General features: G+C 43.1%; 1 protein-coding gene across 2 annotated transcripts in view; it reads right to left on the bottom strand.

The window, feature by feature from the left end:
- Window positions 1-15343, bottom strand: part of Elmo1 (engulfment and cell motility 1) — a 438867-nt gene that overhangs the window by 220086 nt on the left and 203438 nt on the right. For both annotated transcript variants that reach the window (XM_048339446.1, XM_048339445.1), the window contains exon 15: window positions 2080-2184. In XM_048339446.1, coding sequence (XP_048195403.1) covers window positions 2080-2184 — 105 coding nt within the window. The remainder of the gene's footprint in view (window positions 1-2079; window positions 2185-15343) is intronic.

Here is a 15343-nt window from a genome sequence, read left to right as displayed (position 1 = left end):
CACAAGATAACAAGCTATCCGGGACTACAATCTTTACTCTGTGCTACCAGCATTCCATCACTGAGATGTCTCTCTTCAGAGTCACCAGCCAGAAACCTGCCCAGCAGAGAGCCTGGGGCCACATCCACGAGTGACCTCCGCTTACCTAAGTAGCTTTAACTTCCCACCTACTGCTAAGTTCCCAGTCACATGAGACCCTGGACACATGGGGAAGGGACACTTGACAGAAACAAAAGCCTTCCATCTTTGTCCCCAAATAACCACCACTAAATACCCCTGCACAAAGGTGAGCAAGCCAGCCTCTCCCTCACACACAGATGTATCTCCTAAGACTCTATCACATGCAAAGTTCCTTTACCTTGCCATGATACACACTTGACTAACAACAGTTTAGAAAATGGCATTCAAGATAGGCTAAAGCCATGAAATGACTTTTCAGACAGCATATGCTTTTTATGCCACTAACAATACAGCCAGCATCAATAAGCTCTAATTTTAGAGACATTCACTCGCACCCATTAATCAGTTGACAACAAACTCAATTTCTGCTTGGCTTCCACTGTTCATGCTCAAGTCTCCAAGGCAATGGGCCACATGGTGTCCCCAGAATACTAATTGGCTTACCAGGAAAGCAGATTATATTCCTAGAAAATGTCTAGGTAATACAGACATACATACATAAGACAAATCAAGCATTACGAACAAAACCGTTTTCTGAAGGAGAGCTGTATTTCTGACCGTGCAAATGACTCCAGATCTTTCAGAGAAATGACCGTGACCCTCCAATCTGCTCAGATTACAGATAATAACTCAGAATAGGTCAAAGCTTCTCGGTACAGAAAATCACATAAGCTTGAAATATCCATCTCTCCACACAGCGTCTGGAGTCCTGGTCTGCCTTTACTCCAAGGGACACTGTGAAGTGGTCCCCTGTATTATAGGTTTTGACCATTAATTCCCATTATATATGGTGAACCCCCAAGGAATATGCCCATCAAGTTTCCAAAACACCTCTAGGGAATGCGGTCCGAGCTTCGAGCCTTCAAACCTCCCAGTAGCCCAGACAAGAGGAATTTCCCAGGTTGAGGTCCCTACCCAGGGTTCAAGTCTTGAACTTTGATCTCTCAGAAGCCAGTCCTACTGAGAACCCAGCAGCAGACTGTCAGAGTTCATGCTGGAATGATCGAATCTGATTTCCAGCTCAGATTCTAGTTTGGGGGCAATGTATTCATCAAATGCTTCCTAAATTTCTACTTAATTATGATGGTAGCTCGTCAATGGGGCAGTGCCCTTCTTTCATCTGTGTCTCCCCTTGCCTCATCTCACTTGGATCCACACTGCAACCTGACTCTTCTCCCAGATGTCAGAGAAGAGGCAGCATCATGAGTCTCAGGCTACCAGCTGTGCACCCTGCTGGACAAGCTTTTGCTGTCACTGGCACCTGAGGCTCCACTCACTCACGCTTTGCCCTCCCCACAGGTCGCCACACACTCAGCAGGAAGGATCTGCTATTTCACAGGAGAAGCAATGGCCTCCCCTTCTCCCGCCCCACACCAGTAAGACCACTTGGTCAGTGGAGCGTGACTACTCTGCTAGAAAATATGGGAAGGTTTCTCTCTTTCCACCTTTCCTGTTTTCCTCTTGCTTTCTATTTACTTGATTGCATTTCTACCAAAAGACAGAGCAGAATACATCATGGTAGATAGGACTGCAGACCTCTTTCTAACTTTAATAAGTCTAAAGAGAGCTCCATGAAATCCAAGGTTGTACATGCTTTTGGAAAACACTTCGTTTTCTTTTTTCCTGGTTATTTAAAATGTTTTTTTGTTCCTCATAACTCAGTAGCAATCTATCTAAAAAGTTTTCTCAATATCAACAGTATTTTCTACATATCATCAAAGGGAGAAATCTAAAAGTTAAAAAAAAACCTATTACATACTAACATATCAATTATGTTAAATTTTAATTTTTTTAGTTTATCACATGATGGGGCAAAAACTCGGGTTGCACATCTAGAGCAAATCCTTCTGTACTTAGAGATATGAGATTAGAACTCAGCAGGATGCGGGGCTTGCTTACCCGGATGTATGCATCTTGGTGATGTTTAGCAAAGTACAGCATGTTGTCAAGAGCCAGCATCCCAGGAGGAGTCTGGGTGAAGTCCATGGCAGGGTTGACATGGTTCTGTAATGAAAACCAGTGCTCTGTGAGGTTAATTTTTCGGTGGACTTTGCCAGTCACCAGGGGACACTGCCCTCCCCCCACGCAAGACTGAAGGCAAGTTCCCAATGACCAATGATGTGAACCTGTTGGTACTGGCATAGGAACTTCGTTGAGCTCTGTAGGCTCAGCTAAATCACTTTTATACCCAGGGCTGGAAACCCAGTTGAAGATCGAAATACAGGATCATTCTTAGTCATGTCACATTTCAAGGAAAAGAAAATAACACGGAAGTTGAATTTCTAGCAGTTGCATTGAAGTTAAGCCAGTGGCACCGGTGAGAAAGACGTGGGCTGAGGTGATTGCATCCATCTCAGGGGCTGAATGCAGGGAGCCATTCCTCCCCCACCCGACCCCCATCTGCATGCTTGTGCATGAGAGTCAGTCTGGCCATGTCTATCCGTGGCTTTGTGAACTCTCCTGAAGACCCAGTCCCCAGTCCTCTACCCACAGGCGCTGGGCTCATGTCTGACCTGCACACGGTGCTGACACTAGTACATTCCTGGGATCGTATCTGGCATGACAGACTCCACACATGGCCCAGTGACTGAAGGTAACCAAGGTGCCTAACCAGAGAGCAGACCTGGCTCAGGCCATTTTTCTATATGCATGACAATAATTAAGCATGAAACACCATGATGGCTCTTCAGGCACCAAACAACTCTCCGCCCTGACACATCAAAGCCAGTCACACCAAACCCTGGACAGAATATGCACATCTAAACCATGGAAGTCATGTTTTCATTTTTTCCTCTTGAACATATGAGAAGAATGTCAAAGTGAGGTGCCATAGTGCACTCCTGTAATCCCAGCATGGGAGAGACTGAGGTAGAAGGATGGGAAGCTCCAGATTATGAGAACCTGGACCAGCAAAACAAGGTCTGAGGGTGTAGCTCAGTGACAGAGAGCTTGTCTAGCATACACAAGGCTGTGGATTCAATTCTCAGCACTATACAGGGTCAAAGACAATTTGCTGTTGTGGATGGAGTGTAGAAATGCTACAGATTTTGTGTATATTGGTTTTGTATCTAAGTTTGCTGAATTTATTTAGTAGTTCTAACCATTTGTTTTGTGAAATCATTAGGATTTTTCTATACATAAAAGTGCATCATCTACAATTTGACTTCCTCCTTTCCCGTATATATATTGACTGTCATTTCTTTCTCTTGTCTAAATTGCACTGACTAGTAATTCCAAATCTAATTCCAACAACTAGCTGTACGCTGAATAGGAGTTGAGAAAAAAAAGGTATCAAATTTCACTATCAAAATAATAGCCATGTGAGATCAAGCATTCATTATTTAAGTAGATTTAACCATTCCACAATGTATATTTATTCCAAAATTTTATACATGAGAAAAACACACATTATATCTGTCAGTATGAAAATATTTTTAAGACTGTTCAGGGATTATTAAGAAGAACTGCTTTTACCTCATAATCTGCCTATTTTCATTTTGACCCTGATTACGTTTTTAATAACCAGTTTGAGTCTATGCCTCTGTCTCTCCTCCTTCCCCCCCTCTTTGTTTTATGCTGGGATAAATTCTGGTCTAAACGCATTTTTTTTTCTTATTTGAGTACAGGAAGGCCTTCTTATGTAAGGCCCAAACCACCCACACTTCGCTACATTATTAAAATGTACACCTAAACTATCTTTTCAAAGCTGACTTGAAGACTTGCTTATGAGCTGATAAGGACAAGTAACCAGCTCCAGGCCACAGCTACTAATTCAAAACCACTCAGGTTCACCACATCCAACCAGTCCCCATGTACTGAGTCAAATGTTACATTTTAACATTTCCTCCTCATTCATTTATAAAAACATTGGGAAGATTTTAGAATGCTCAAGTACTACGAGCAATGAGAGAGAGGAGACGCTGCAGAACACTAACATAAGCCATGTGGCGTGTCACACAGTGTGGCTCAGCAGTGTGTGACGTGCCTCACTCACTGTGGTGAGAGACCAACTCATGTGCCACAGAAGTAACAGAGGAAACAACATCCATTATTGGAAAGGGACCACTAGAGAATTTGTCAAAAGGGCTATTGGTACTTAAATGATCTCCTAGGTGGAGTTTATTTAGCAGAGATTAGTGGAACTTCCCCACATCGCATATACACTGGTACATGGATACAGGAGATTTTCATGAACATATGTGACAAAGAAAAGTTTCCTTTCTCAGTGCTAGCACTTGTAGAGGACCTGACACGTGTTAAGTCTTAGAACAACACAGCTACCTTGTTCTCTTGTGGTGTCCATGTGGCTGATGAGAAACCCAAGTTCACAAGCTCCCAGCCCTCCCAACTTGTCTGTGAACAAATACATATGACTTCTGTGGACACCACAATTCAACCATCTTCTGTCCCTACATCTTCCCCTTCCTACCAGTTTGACAAGCCAGATGCTTGACACTGCTAATATTGAATTTTCATAGACCAACAACAGTTTGACATCAGCTAATCAATACGAGCCATCCTGTAGTACAGACCAGCCAGTAAATGAAAGGGCATCAGACATAAAAGAGAAAACTATGACATTTATTTCAGACCTACTGCTAGTAATGATCTATCAGTGTAATTCCAAAATAAATACACACAAAAATGGAAGGGAGAAAAATTAATTTATCTAAATCTAATTCCAACAACTCTCTTAAACATTATGTGGGTGAAAGTGAACGTGTAAAATCCCCATGACTCAGCCACCATCAAACTGGTTTGAATTTTGCATTTATAATTCCTAGTGGAGACATCTTGCATCAAAATCACACCCATCCTTGGCACCCACTGTGAGTGATCAAGTAAGTCACAATTGTTTTCTAAAGATCCTTCCAGTTGAAAAACAACAGAGATAAAGGACTCTAGACATTCCACACATACACAGTGAGACCAAAGGAGGATATTTTTAGGAAAGAGGAACACAGAGCCCTATATGCATCTGATCAGGTAAAATAATATTTATCGATATGAACTCCAGGAAAGGAAAAGAAGAGGTATCTTCTTTGTTGATTTTTTTGTTTTCTTTCCTTTTGTCTTGTCTCTTCATTTATTTGTCTTTGGGAGGGTACGAGGGGCACAGAAATGGAAGAACAGAGGGTGGAAAAATGCAGCACTGGTACTCACTAGACACTATGTGGAAAATGAACTATACAACTTGTGGGTGGGGATGGAAGGGAAAACTGGGAAAGAGTGAGGGAAGGAGTAACACTGCCCCCAAAAGAAATGTATTTATTTCCTGATCTATGTAACTATAACCCGTGTCTATCACCTTTATAATAACAATTTTTAAAAAGGTGGAATAAAGGAAACCATAGTGCAACAACCTAGGATTCGTGGAAAAATGGACTCAGGATCCTCCATGCATAGCAAAATCCTGAGATGCTCAAGCACCTTCTCTGTAATAGTTAAAACATCTGCACACATCCTCCACATACTTTACTCATTCATTATTCTTAATTATTTTTAAGATGTTGTACAAAGGGGTTCCCATTCCACCATGTTCTCTACATCTTTGCTAGATTCCCAATGGATGTCCAGTACATGAGTGCTGTGGAGGTATCTGTTATACTGTACTGTGGAAGGAACAAATAATGGCAAGCAATGCAATTGTTTGCCTTCAGTCCAGATGGAATTCCTTTCAAGTACTTTCCAATCCCTAGCTGGTTGAATCTGTGGCCACCTTTAATTGATGTGTAGGGTTCTCATCCTCAAATTAGCAAGTGGAGCTACTGAAATTATCCCAGTGATGTGGCAGGTATTATGTAAAGTGTCTTGTATCCTCAAACACTTAGGCTTCATCAAATGTTCCTAGGGTCCACATGAACTTTCTCTTCCTTTCACAAGAATACTGAACCATTCAGAGTTTCTGTAGCTCATCCAAAATTTCAAACTGGTAAATATGTATAAAAGTAGCATGTATCATAACCAGAGAGCAAACTCAAGAGTGCAGATTTTGAAGTAGAATATTGTAACATCAGACTGACCAGTTGGAATTCACAGCAAATTTCATACAGACATCAGACCCAGGTTCTAGCTTTTCAGTGCTACTCAGTCAATAGCACTGTGTCATACAGTGTGAGCCTGGGATCTATCCTTTCTAATCAAAGCTGCAATTTCTCCATCCCTCCCTTCTGCCCACAAGATACCAGATCAAAGTCCTCTGCACTTGCAATGAACCATGATCAGCGTTCAGCAAACAGGCTCTTGCCACAAAAGCCAACTCGAAAATTGCTTTTGATGTCTGTTGATTTCCTCTAGATTATGAAACATCACTGCATTTTCACATAAAACTAAACTTCCGTAGTTGAGAATGAGCTAAGTTCTGTTTCTTTCTGATTCTGGCTCTCATTCTCCCATCCCCTCTCTCCTTGAAATGAGTATTTTGGTTACCATTCTTGGTTGTTGTTGTTGTTTGTGGCTTTTTTCTTCTTTTACAATCATAGTTAAGGAAAAGGATTATAGGTTGAAATATCTGGGAGCTTCTGCACTGTGACAAAAACACTCTGGGAAGCAGCCAGGGCTCTGCCACTCCTTCCTTATTTATGAGCTGCTCTGGGTACAGATTTATTTTCCTTTCTGCTTCCACGCTATTTTTTTCCACCTGTCTTGGAACGGAAGCTGCAAGAGCTTTGATAAATGGCTTGAAATTTCCCCCTACTTTTACTGCAAAGCCTGCGTACATCCTTCCAAGATGCCATTCTTGGGTCCTGTGGAAGCCAGGCTGTGAATCACAGTGGACAGCTCCCCAGAGAAGGGGAAGAGCCGTGGCCCATTCCAGGACCCCAGAGGCTGTGGGAGTGGAGGATGGGACCAGCCACTTCGGAGACCACGCATTATGTTCCAGCCAGCATCCGAAGCGCAGTTTGGTATGTGGGTCCTGCGCTTTGGGGTTTCTTCCATCACCCACATGCCAGCTTTCTGGCTGATTTATTCTAATCATCCACCCAAGACTGCCTTATTCCAACCATTCATCCAAGGGAAAATTATAAGCTCTAAGATAGAAAAAAATCTCTGAACCTATTCTGACCATTGGAAGATAAGGTGGAGCATAAATAGTATGTATGCCAGCCCTTTGTTTTATAGATAAGAACAGCCTCAGATGGAAAGCAGTAGGGCTCAAATTGGTGCACACATCTGATCTCCTCGGGGACTTGCTAAAACAGCAATCACTGGAACGGCTTCCAGAATCTCTGGTTTATTTAAGCCTGAGGTGAGATCAAGAATTTTCATCTGTAAAGGCCATGAGTGGTGCCTGTCACCTCAGCTGCTCTGTCTAGGTGAGAGTGGTGGTGCATGTCTGTAACCCCAGCTATTCTGGATGCAGAGAGGAGAGGGTCATGCATGGTTCAAAGACAGCCAGGCCAAAAAGTTGGAAGACTCTGTCTCAAATAACAAGTCAGGCAGAGTGGTGTGCATTTGTCATCACAGCTACATGAGTAGTACAGTAGGCCCGGGCAAAAACTTATTTGAAACATGATTAAAACAAAAAGTATTCAAATGGCAGAACACCTGTCTAGCAAGTTTAAGGCCCTGAGTTCAAGCTTAAATGTTGCCAACAAAAGAAGGTAGGAAGGAAGGGAAGGAGGGAGGGAGAGAGGGCGGGCATGTAGGTGGGTGGGTAGGGAGGCAAGCAGACAGGCAGGCAAAAGGAAAGAAAAAGGAAAAGCAAGCTGCATGTCTAACAATTTTCCAGGCGAATTAAATGGTTATGGTGGGGCCACATGTTGAGTCTCACAGGAGGGGAGAATGCCTGACTCATGTCCATTAACACAGGTCATGACAGAAGATCCTCTAGAACCTGGATCCCATACAGTGTCCATTACAACATGTTTTGATCCTCAGGTTCAATACTGAATCCCCTTGTCCTTCATCTGCTTTGGCTTTGGGCCTCTCATTGATGAAATTGACTTCTTCGTTCAGCAATGGGAAATATCATTCAGCATCCTTTCCCTGGTTCACATTTCCAGCTACCGTAATTCACAGTAGCACCTCTATAGGAAGCTAAAATCCACTGGTACTTTGTGCTTTTGAGGGCTTCTTGGTTGGGGAAGCAGAGCTGGCAGTAGCTCACAGGAGGTTTGGAGTCTGGTGTTCAATTACCAATGCCACACTAGTCCTGCGCTCGTGTGGGTAACAAAGAGATGATTACAATAATGCCTGCCAGATGGCATACAGCAGGACAGCCTTCAAGGATTTAGGAGTTCGTATTTGTGCTATGTGAGTGCCTACATTTTGCCTCAAAAAGCAGGGCATTACAGCAATCTTTAACACAAATCGCAGAGTGAACATACATTTAGACTAGGAAGAGCCTTCATCTCTAGTGTCTGGCAGTTTGAAGCCACCATCTCCAAGAGGCAGGAGGGTTACATGAGTTCCAACACACACACACACACACACACACACACACACACACACACACACACACACACGAGAAGCATGCTGGTGCTTGCACATCTTTCCACACTGAACATTCTGGCGAGCTTTTAGAAATCCTCAAGTGCAGGCTGGACCCCAAAGAAGTGCCATGTGCAACTCAGCAGCTGGGAGCTAAGTAACCTCAAAGTGGAAAATCCTGAAGAACCTACCCAGAGATGATTGTCTAAGCTCAGCTGTGGTATGTCTAGGCTTTCCTACACTGGTGGTGCTTGAGCTTGAACAAGTTAGTGGAGAGCAATTTCTCCCATAGCATTCGAAGTTCGGCACAGCATCCCCTGTGTTGTATGAAGGGAAGCCACAGCTTTGAACCCATAGCAGCCCAGTGTGAGCGAGGTTAGGAACCTGTATCCACAGAAGTCCTGGGCTGGGAGCTGGATTTTACAGAATGGCCACCTCTCACATTTGTACCATGAGGCTTTGAATACATCTGACTGTAACCTCACACAGATCCAGACCCCAAAGACTCTGCCAAGTAACCTCAAGGTGTCCTCTGGTCCCAGCCCTGGCCACTCCATTTGGTCTCTAGTCTGGATGAGAACAGACAGGATGGACAATTAAATCCAACCTAAGATGGGGAGGCAGGAGGTGTTAGGGAGAAGAAGCCTAATGGGCCAGGCCTTGGCAGTGGTACCATCATCCCAAGAACACCAAGTGCCTGACTCCCCAATGAGGTGACCCCCATTCTCCTCTGCTGTGACAGCCAGCACTAACCAGGTCACAGCTCCTGGGGTGGGGTGCCTCTGCACTGGTAGAGCTTTGCTTCTTTAGTTCCAAAATGTCTTCAGAGACTCACAGCATGGGCCTCATTAGTACACACACACACACACACACACACACACACACACACACACACACACACACACACAGATCCTTAGAAATGTAAGCCCACATCTATAGACTAAAGGAAATCTGGCTCACAAATAATTCATGAGAACCCAACAGCTCATCATTAAAATTTGATTCTTTCAGGTAAAAAGCACAAAGGAGCCTCATGAAAGAAACACACCAGCCGATAGATTCCAAACCAGTGGATTGATTGCCCTGCCTTCCTTGGGGCTGCATGGGCTATTCCCGCTCACTGCCCACCCTCCCCCACTGCTCTCCGGAACCCTCTCATTCTCTCTCCCCACCTGCCACCCCCAGCCTTGCACCCTGGCCCTGCGTCTCCCAGCACGCCCTGTCAGGCCTGTGCTGTCAGACAACAGCCCCTGCTGCATGAAGCTCCCGGTCCCCATGTTGCTGAGGGGGACTCTCCCTGGAAACAAGTCCACAGCCCAGCACACTCTGGAACCATCCTCATGGCTAAGAGTTAAGAGGTCCAGGAAGCACGAAGGCCCGGAGGAGCTACCATCATATAGCAGCATGAACAGGAGCACAGTGATGAGGACTGAGGAGGTCACAGTGCCTGGCCAGGGGCACAGCATCCAGAGAACCCAGACTGGGGCACAGCATCCACGGTGCCCAGCCTGGGGCAGGCCCTCTGAGTGTAAAACACAGAGTTATAAAGACCACATGGAGAGTCACAGCCAGGATATAGGAAAGTCAGAATAGAGAAGCTGATCAGGAAAGCTGGACAGAAGAAAGCCGTGAGGTGGCTGGGGTGGGCACGGCTGGAGTGGGTCAGACCATCCATGAGCTCCAGACACATGAAGGAATGCTAATAATCCTGTGGTCCTGCAGCTAACAGGCTCAGCGGAGGAGCATTGGAGGAGGGACTGCACGTTCAGCCAATGATGCTTAGGACCTCGGCCCATTTCATTCCCCTTGCTCAGTAACTTAGGAGATTTTGATCCAGATAGTAAAGAACATATACCACCTGTCTCCAAGCGTCAGATGTAAGTACTGAAAATCTTAAAAATTCAACTTTGGATTGTTCATGTGCACTGATACATGCATGCACACACACGTACATACATACATGCATGCATGCATACATACATACACATACAGACACACACACTCAAATAACTTCACACGAACATAAAAGATCCCACACACCAAATTTTAGGTTTAAAGTAAACTTTCCTAGGTAAAAAAGAATATTTTGAGGGTTTTTTTTTTATTATTCTTGAGAAGTCTGAAAAGGTTGTGCCATACCACACACAATATTTCTGGAAATCTAGGTTGACGATGACTTCATTATGTGGAAGAAGATAAAAACTCACTGAACAATAGGATAAATGTGAGCCATTTGTTTCAATCATCAATACATAAAATTATCATTAAAAACTCAACCAAAAAATTGTCTTGGGAACAAATTTCCTTAAAAACAAAAGCTAGTTGTGGTTTTGGAACAAGTCTATGAATAATGCAATGGTGCTGCCATCATTTCTAAAGGTTTCTGTGATTTTCTTCCTCAGCCCAGCATGTATGGGATTCTGAACAGTCCAAAGATGGTGAGATGCTGGCCCCAGCATCCTTCCTCTCTCCTCCCTTCCCAGCCTGTTTGCTCTGCCCTTTCAGGATTCCTTTCTCCCCACCCCCTGTTATCACTTCCAAACAATAAGTAAAATAGCAGCAGTTACATTTCTGAGGTTTGCTCCAGCCTCACCTCCCCCAGTTTCCATCTATCTGCAGGGATGTCCAGCAAAGGATGCTGCTGCTTCTGTTTGCCCATCACTCCAAATGGCCTTGTTTATCCACTGCCAAGCCCCTTGCCTCACCTTCAACAGCTCTGAGCAGCCTCTGCTGAGGGACCACTGGCCTGGGAGACAAAACCTCCATGCAGTGGTTCAGCCAGAGGTCTATCAAGCTGCAGCTGCTACATGGAGCTAACCAGAGGTCAGAAGACGTGAAGAAGATTTGTGCTGCGGTATACTTCTGACAGGACCTTCTGGCGCTGTCTAGCTCTGATATACAGCTACAGTTGAGGATGCAGTACAATTGCACATGTAGAAAGAAAACAAGGATGTTCTCACTGGCAGCTCACACCTGTTATACTATCAGGAGGCTGAGATCTAAGGATGACAGCTCCAAGCCACATGTGGCAGGTAAGTCCATAAGATACTCACTTCCCATAAAACAGCAAAAGGCTAGAAGTGGAGGCACAGCTCAAGTGATCAAGCAGTAAGTAAGTAGTCTTCAGCAAAAAAAAAGGTGAGTAAGAATATGAGGCCCTGAGTTCATGATCCAGTAGTGGTGCGTGCATGCACCACTTTCTGTACAAAGGTATTCTAGGCCTTATTTTTTTAAATCTTATTTTACATTTTAGCTTACGTTGTTTTTTACTTTCTTTTAGGTGATACCGGATCTAAACTATAGTCCTTAGTCTTGCAAGGCAAGTGCTTCATCACTCTGCCCCAACCTTTTGGCTATCAGTTTGTTTTGCAGACAGAATCTCTTCAGATCATGAGTTCCTACTTCCACCTTTCAAGTCGCTGGGGTTACAGATTTGTGTCACTACACCTGGAGGGAGCTTTATTTATAACAGCAGAAAGGCATCAATAGTGAGGACAGGATGCCAATCACTGTTACAAACCAAGTGTCAACAAACGACTTCCCAGAAGACAAATTGAGTCCACTACTGATTTTCATAAAGCTGTGGATTTAATTCATTCTTTTGAAATTTTAAATTCTATTTTTAATCAAGGGAAGAAAAAAATCTATGGTATGCAGATTATGCAGGATTCAAATTTCCATGTCTATAATGAAAGTTTCCTTTGGTAGCCAATCATGTTCACTTATTTATCCACTGTCTCTAGCTGCTTTCACCCTATAAGACAGAATCAGGAAGTTGTGACAGAGACATGGAGGAGGGTCCCCCAGCCTAAAATATAGTCCTGACCTGGCCCTTGTTCTAAATATTTGATCCTCACAGAGATCCTATAGGTTGGTAGGAAAGTAAGTCCATAGCAATCAAATGCTGAAAATCAGAACAAAGAAATCCTAATATTTTGCTTCCTGGACACCACCGTGACCTGACCTCTTTGTAAATGCTGGGTGTCTTCCTCTCTCCAATAGATATTGTAAGAAGCTCATAGATTCCCAAATGGATAACTGGACCAACCCTGAGTCCTACAAATCTCATGCTTTGTTTCCCATCATCATCACTAATCATTGCAAGATCCCCAGGCCCTTCCCCAGTGGCTACTGTCACCTGTCACAGGGACCTCAGACAATGGCAATTCCTGGGTGCAATTAAATATTAATGATTTCAGGTGTAGAAAGGTTATATTGACATAAATATTATGTAAATATAAACATCTATGTTTCATTAAGTCCAGTAGAGTCTGTTCAATAAATATATTTTTAAATGCTTAAAAATGGAGGCATTTGGTAATTGGTTAACACTGGCCTGCTTTCTTTCCTTCATTCCTTTCTTTTTCCGTCCCTCTTCCCCGCCTCCTTGTCTTCCTCCCTCCTTCCCTCTCTCCCGTACTCATCCCTTCCTTCCTCCTTTCCTTTCTCTTCCCTTCCCTTCCTTCATTGGCTGTACATAAAATGAACCAATCATGCCGGCACCAGTGGCTCAAACCTGTGATCCTATAGCTATATAGGAGGCTGAGATCTTAAGATCATGGTTCAAAGCTGGCCCAGTCAAGAAAGTCTGTGACAATGGAATACTACATAGCGATTAGGAATGGTGAAATACTGTTATTCGCAGGGAAATGGACAGAACTCGAACAAATTATGTTGAATGAGACAAGCCTAGAACACAGAAAACAAAGGGGCATGATCTCCCTGATATATGACTGTTAACAAAGGGAGACGGAGAGACAGTAGAGACCAAGTCTGTGAATACTGTATATGTTCTTGATACATTGTATATTGCATATATGTCAACCTGACCTAGACAAGGGATAGAAAAACAGGTCGTAAGATATCATAAGAAATGTACACACTGCCCTACTATGTAACTGCACCCTCTTTGCACAACACCTTGTAAAAAAAAATTTATGTTCAATTAATAAAAAAAAAGAAAGAAAGTCTGTGAGATTCCTAGCTCCACATAACTACTCAACAGCCATAAACAGAGCTACTGCTCAAGTGGTAGAACACTATCCTTGAGCAAAAAAACTCAAGGACAGTGCATAGGCCCAGAGTTCAAACCACAGAACTGGCACAAAGAAATACCAATCAATCAGTACCAACCAGTGTCCTTGGACATTAAAATATGGCCATATCAGTGTAAATGCAGCAAGATTTCACTTGCTGATTTCTACATAAACTTACTAGGTAAAAATAATCCATTAGTTTCTTCCTATAGCCAGGCTCAATAGTTCAGAATCAATGTTCTAAACTACCTCTTTAAAAAGAAAAATTAGTGACACATTAGAAAATCTACTCAACGAAATACCTTATTATCTTAAAATTATGAACACAGAGAAGTTATCTAAAGGAAAAAGACAGAAATATATAATTTATGTTAACTATATACTATGTATAATTTCTTTACTAGTATATATTCCAGTCTATGTGTGATTTCACGAAATAGTCTCTTCATTACATAAATCAAGACTTAGACTCATCATCATTATGTACTTCAAAGATGCATTAAAACTGGAAAGAAATTCACCAGAGGATTAGTATTAATGATCTGTAGAGGTTAAAAAAATAACTAATTATTTTTCTGTTTGTCTATTTTCCTAATAAAGACACATTGATTTTTTTGTTCTTTACTTGCATTTGATTAGGGGTATGTCACAGCTATGTAACAAGGGAAAGAAAAAAACATTTTATAAGAGAACATGAGGAACAGTCTGGACTCTAAAACTGAATCCTGCTCCAGTATTTACTGAGCATTTCCTTGAAGGTCAGCTTTCAACTGTGCTGTTCATAATGACTCAGCCACCTGCCCAGTAAGTAGGCCCATTGGCTGGGAGGAGCCTTGGGCCACACCCTATAGGGCCAGTGGAAAGAACAGGGCCAGTGGCTGGAAGAGGACCTGTAGGACTCAAATCCTCAGTTACAAATCTCAGCATTTGAAGTCTCTTGGTCTTGGGACATGACACGGTATTTGCTCAGCTCCCTGCCTGGCTAGGGCCCCTCCCAGTGAATACGTTCCTCACAGGCTCCAGGGTTTGTCAAGGGCCCATGTGATCAGGGTGTCGCCCTAGTGCATGTCTTTGACACCAGCAGGGCCACTGCAGGTCAGCCTGGGGTGGTTTCCTGCCATTGTTAAGAAATATAAGATTCAGTCTTGATGGGACTCCAGCTCCAAAATTCTCCAGCCTACAAATATTAAGAGTTCCATAAATGGAGTTGAACCACCAAACTGCTGATAAGCAGCCATTTTTTACCTACAGAAGTGCAATTTTGCCTAATTCAACCTAATAACAGGTAAATGCACGTAATTCCTCTGTGTGATCTTGAACATCAAGAGGCAGTGGCTTTCTGCAGAAATGGCACTTCTAGAAGGAATCAGTCAAAGCTGAGGAGAAATGACCAGTAAGATTGCTGCACTGTCTGGACTGAAAATTAGTGCCGAAAATTTCTTTTAACTTTTCAAATTGCATCTTGTGACACCCCCACTATAGAACTGGCAAATATGGAGAATTAGCTCTCCCTCCCTTACCTGTTCAAGATCAATAGTTTTATTTTAGCCCACACAATTTTCCCTGTATACAGTGTGTTGTGCTTTTCTGAGCCATGATAATAAGACTTTGAGATAACTACCAAAAACAGAAGCAATAAAACGCCAGAGGATGAGAAGGACTGAAAATGTTACATAAGCAACATGAGATCAGGG

The sequence above is a fragment of the Perognathus longimembris genome, chromosome 2, assembly GCF_023159225.1.
Source record: "Perognathus longimembris pacificus isolate PPM17 chromosome 2, ASM2315922v1, whole genome shotgun sequence".
Classification (NCBI taxonomy): domain Eukaryota; kingdom Metazoa; phylum Chordata; class Mammalia; order Rodentia; family Heteromyidae; genus Perognathus; species Perognathus longimembris.
This window is presented reverse-complemented; position numbering and strand designations above follow the sequence as displayed.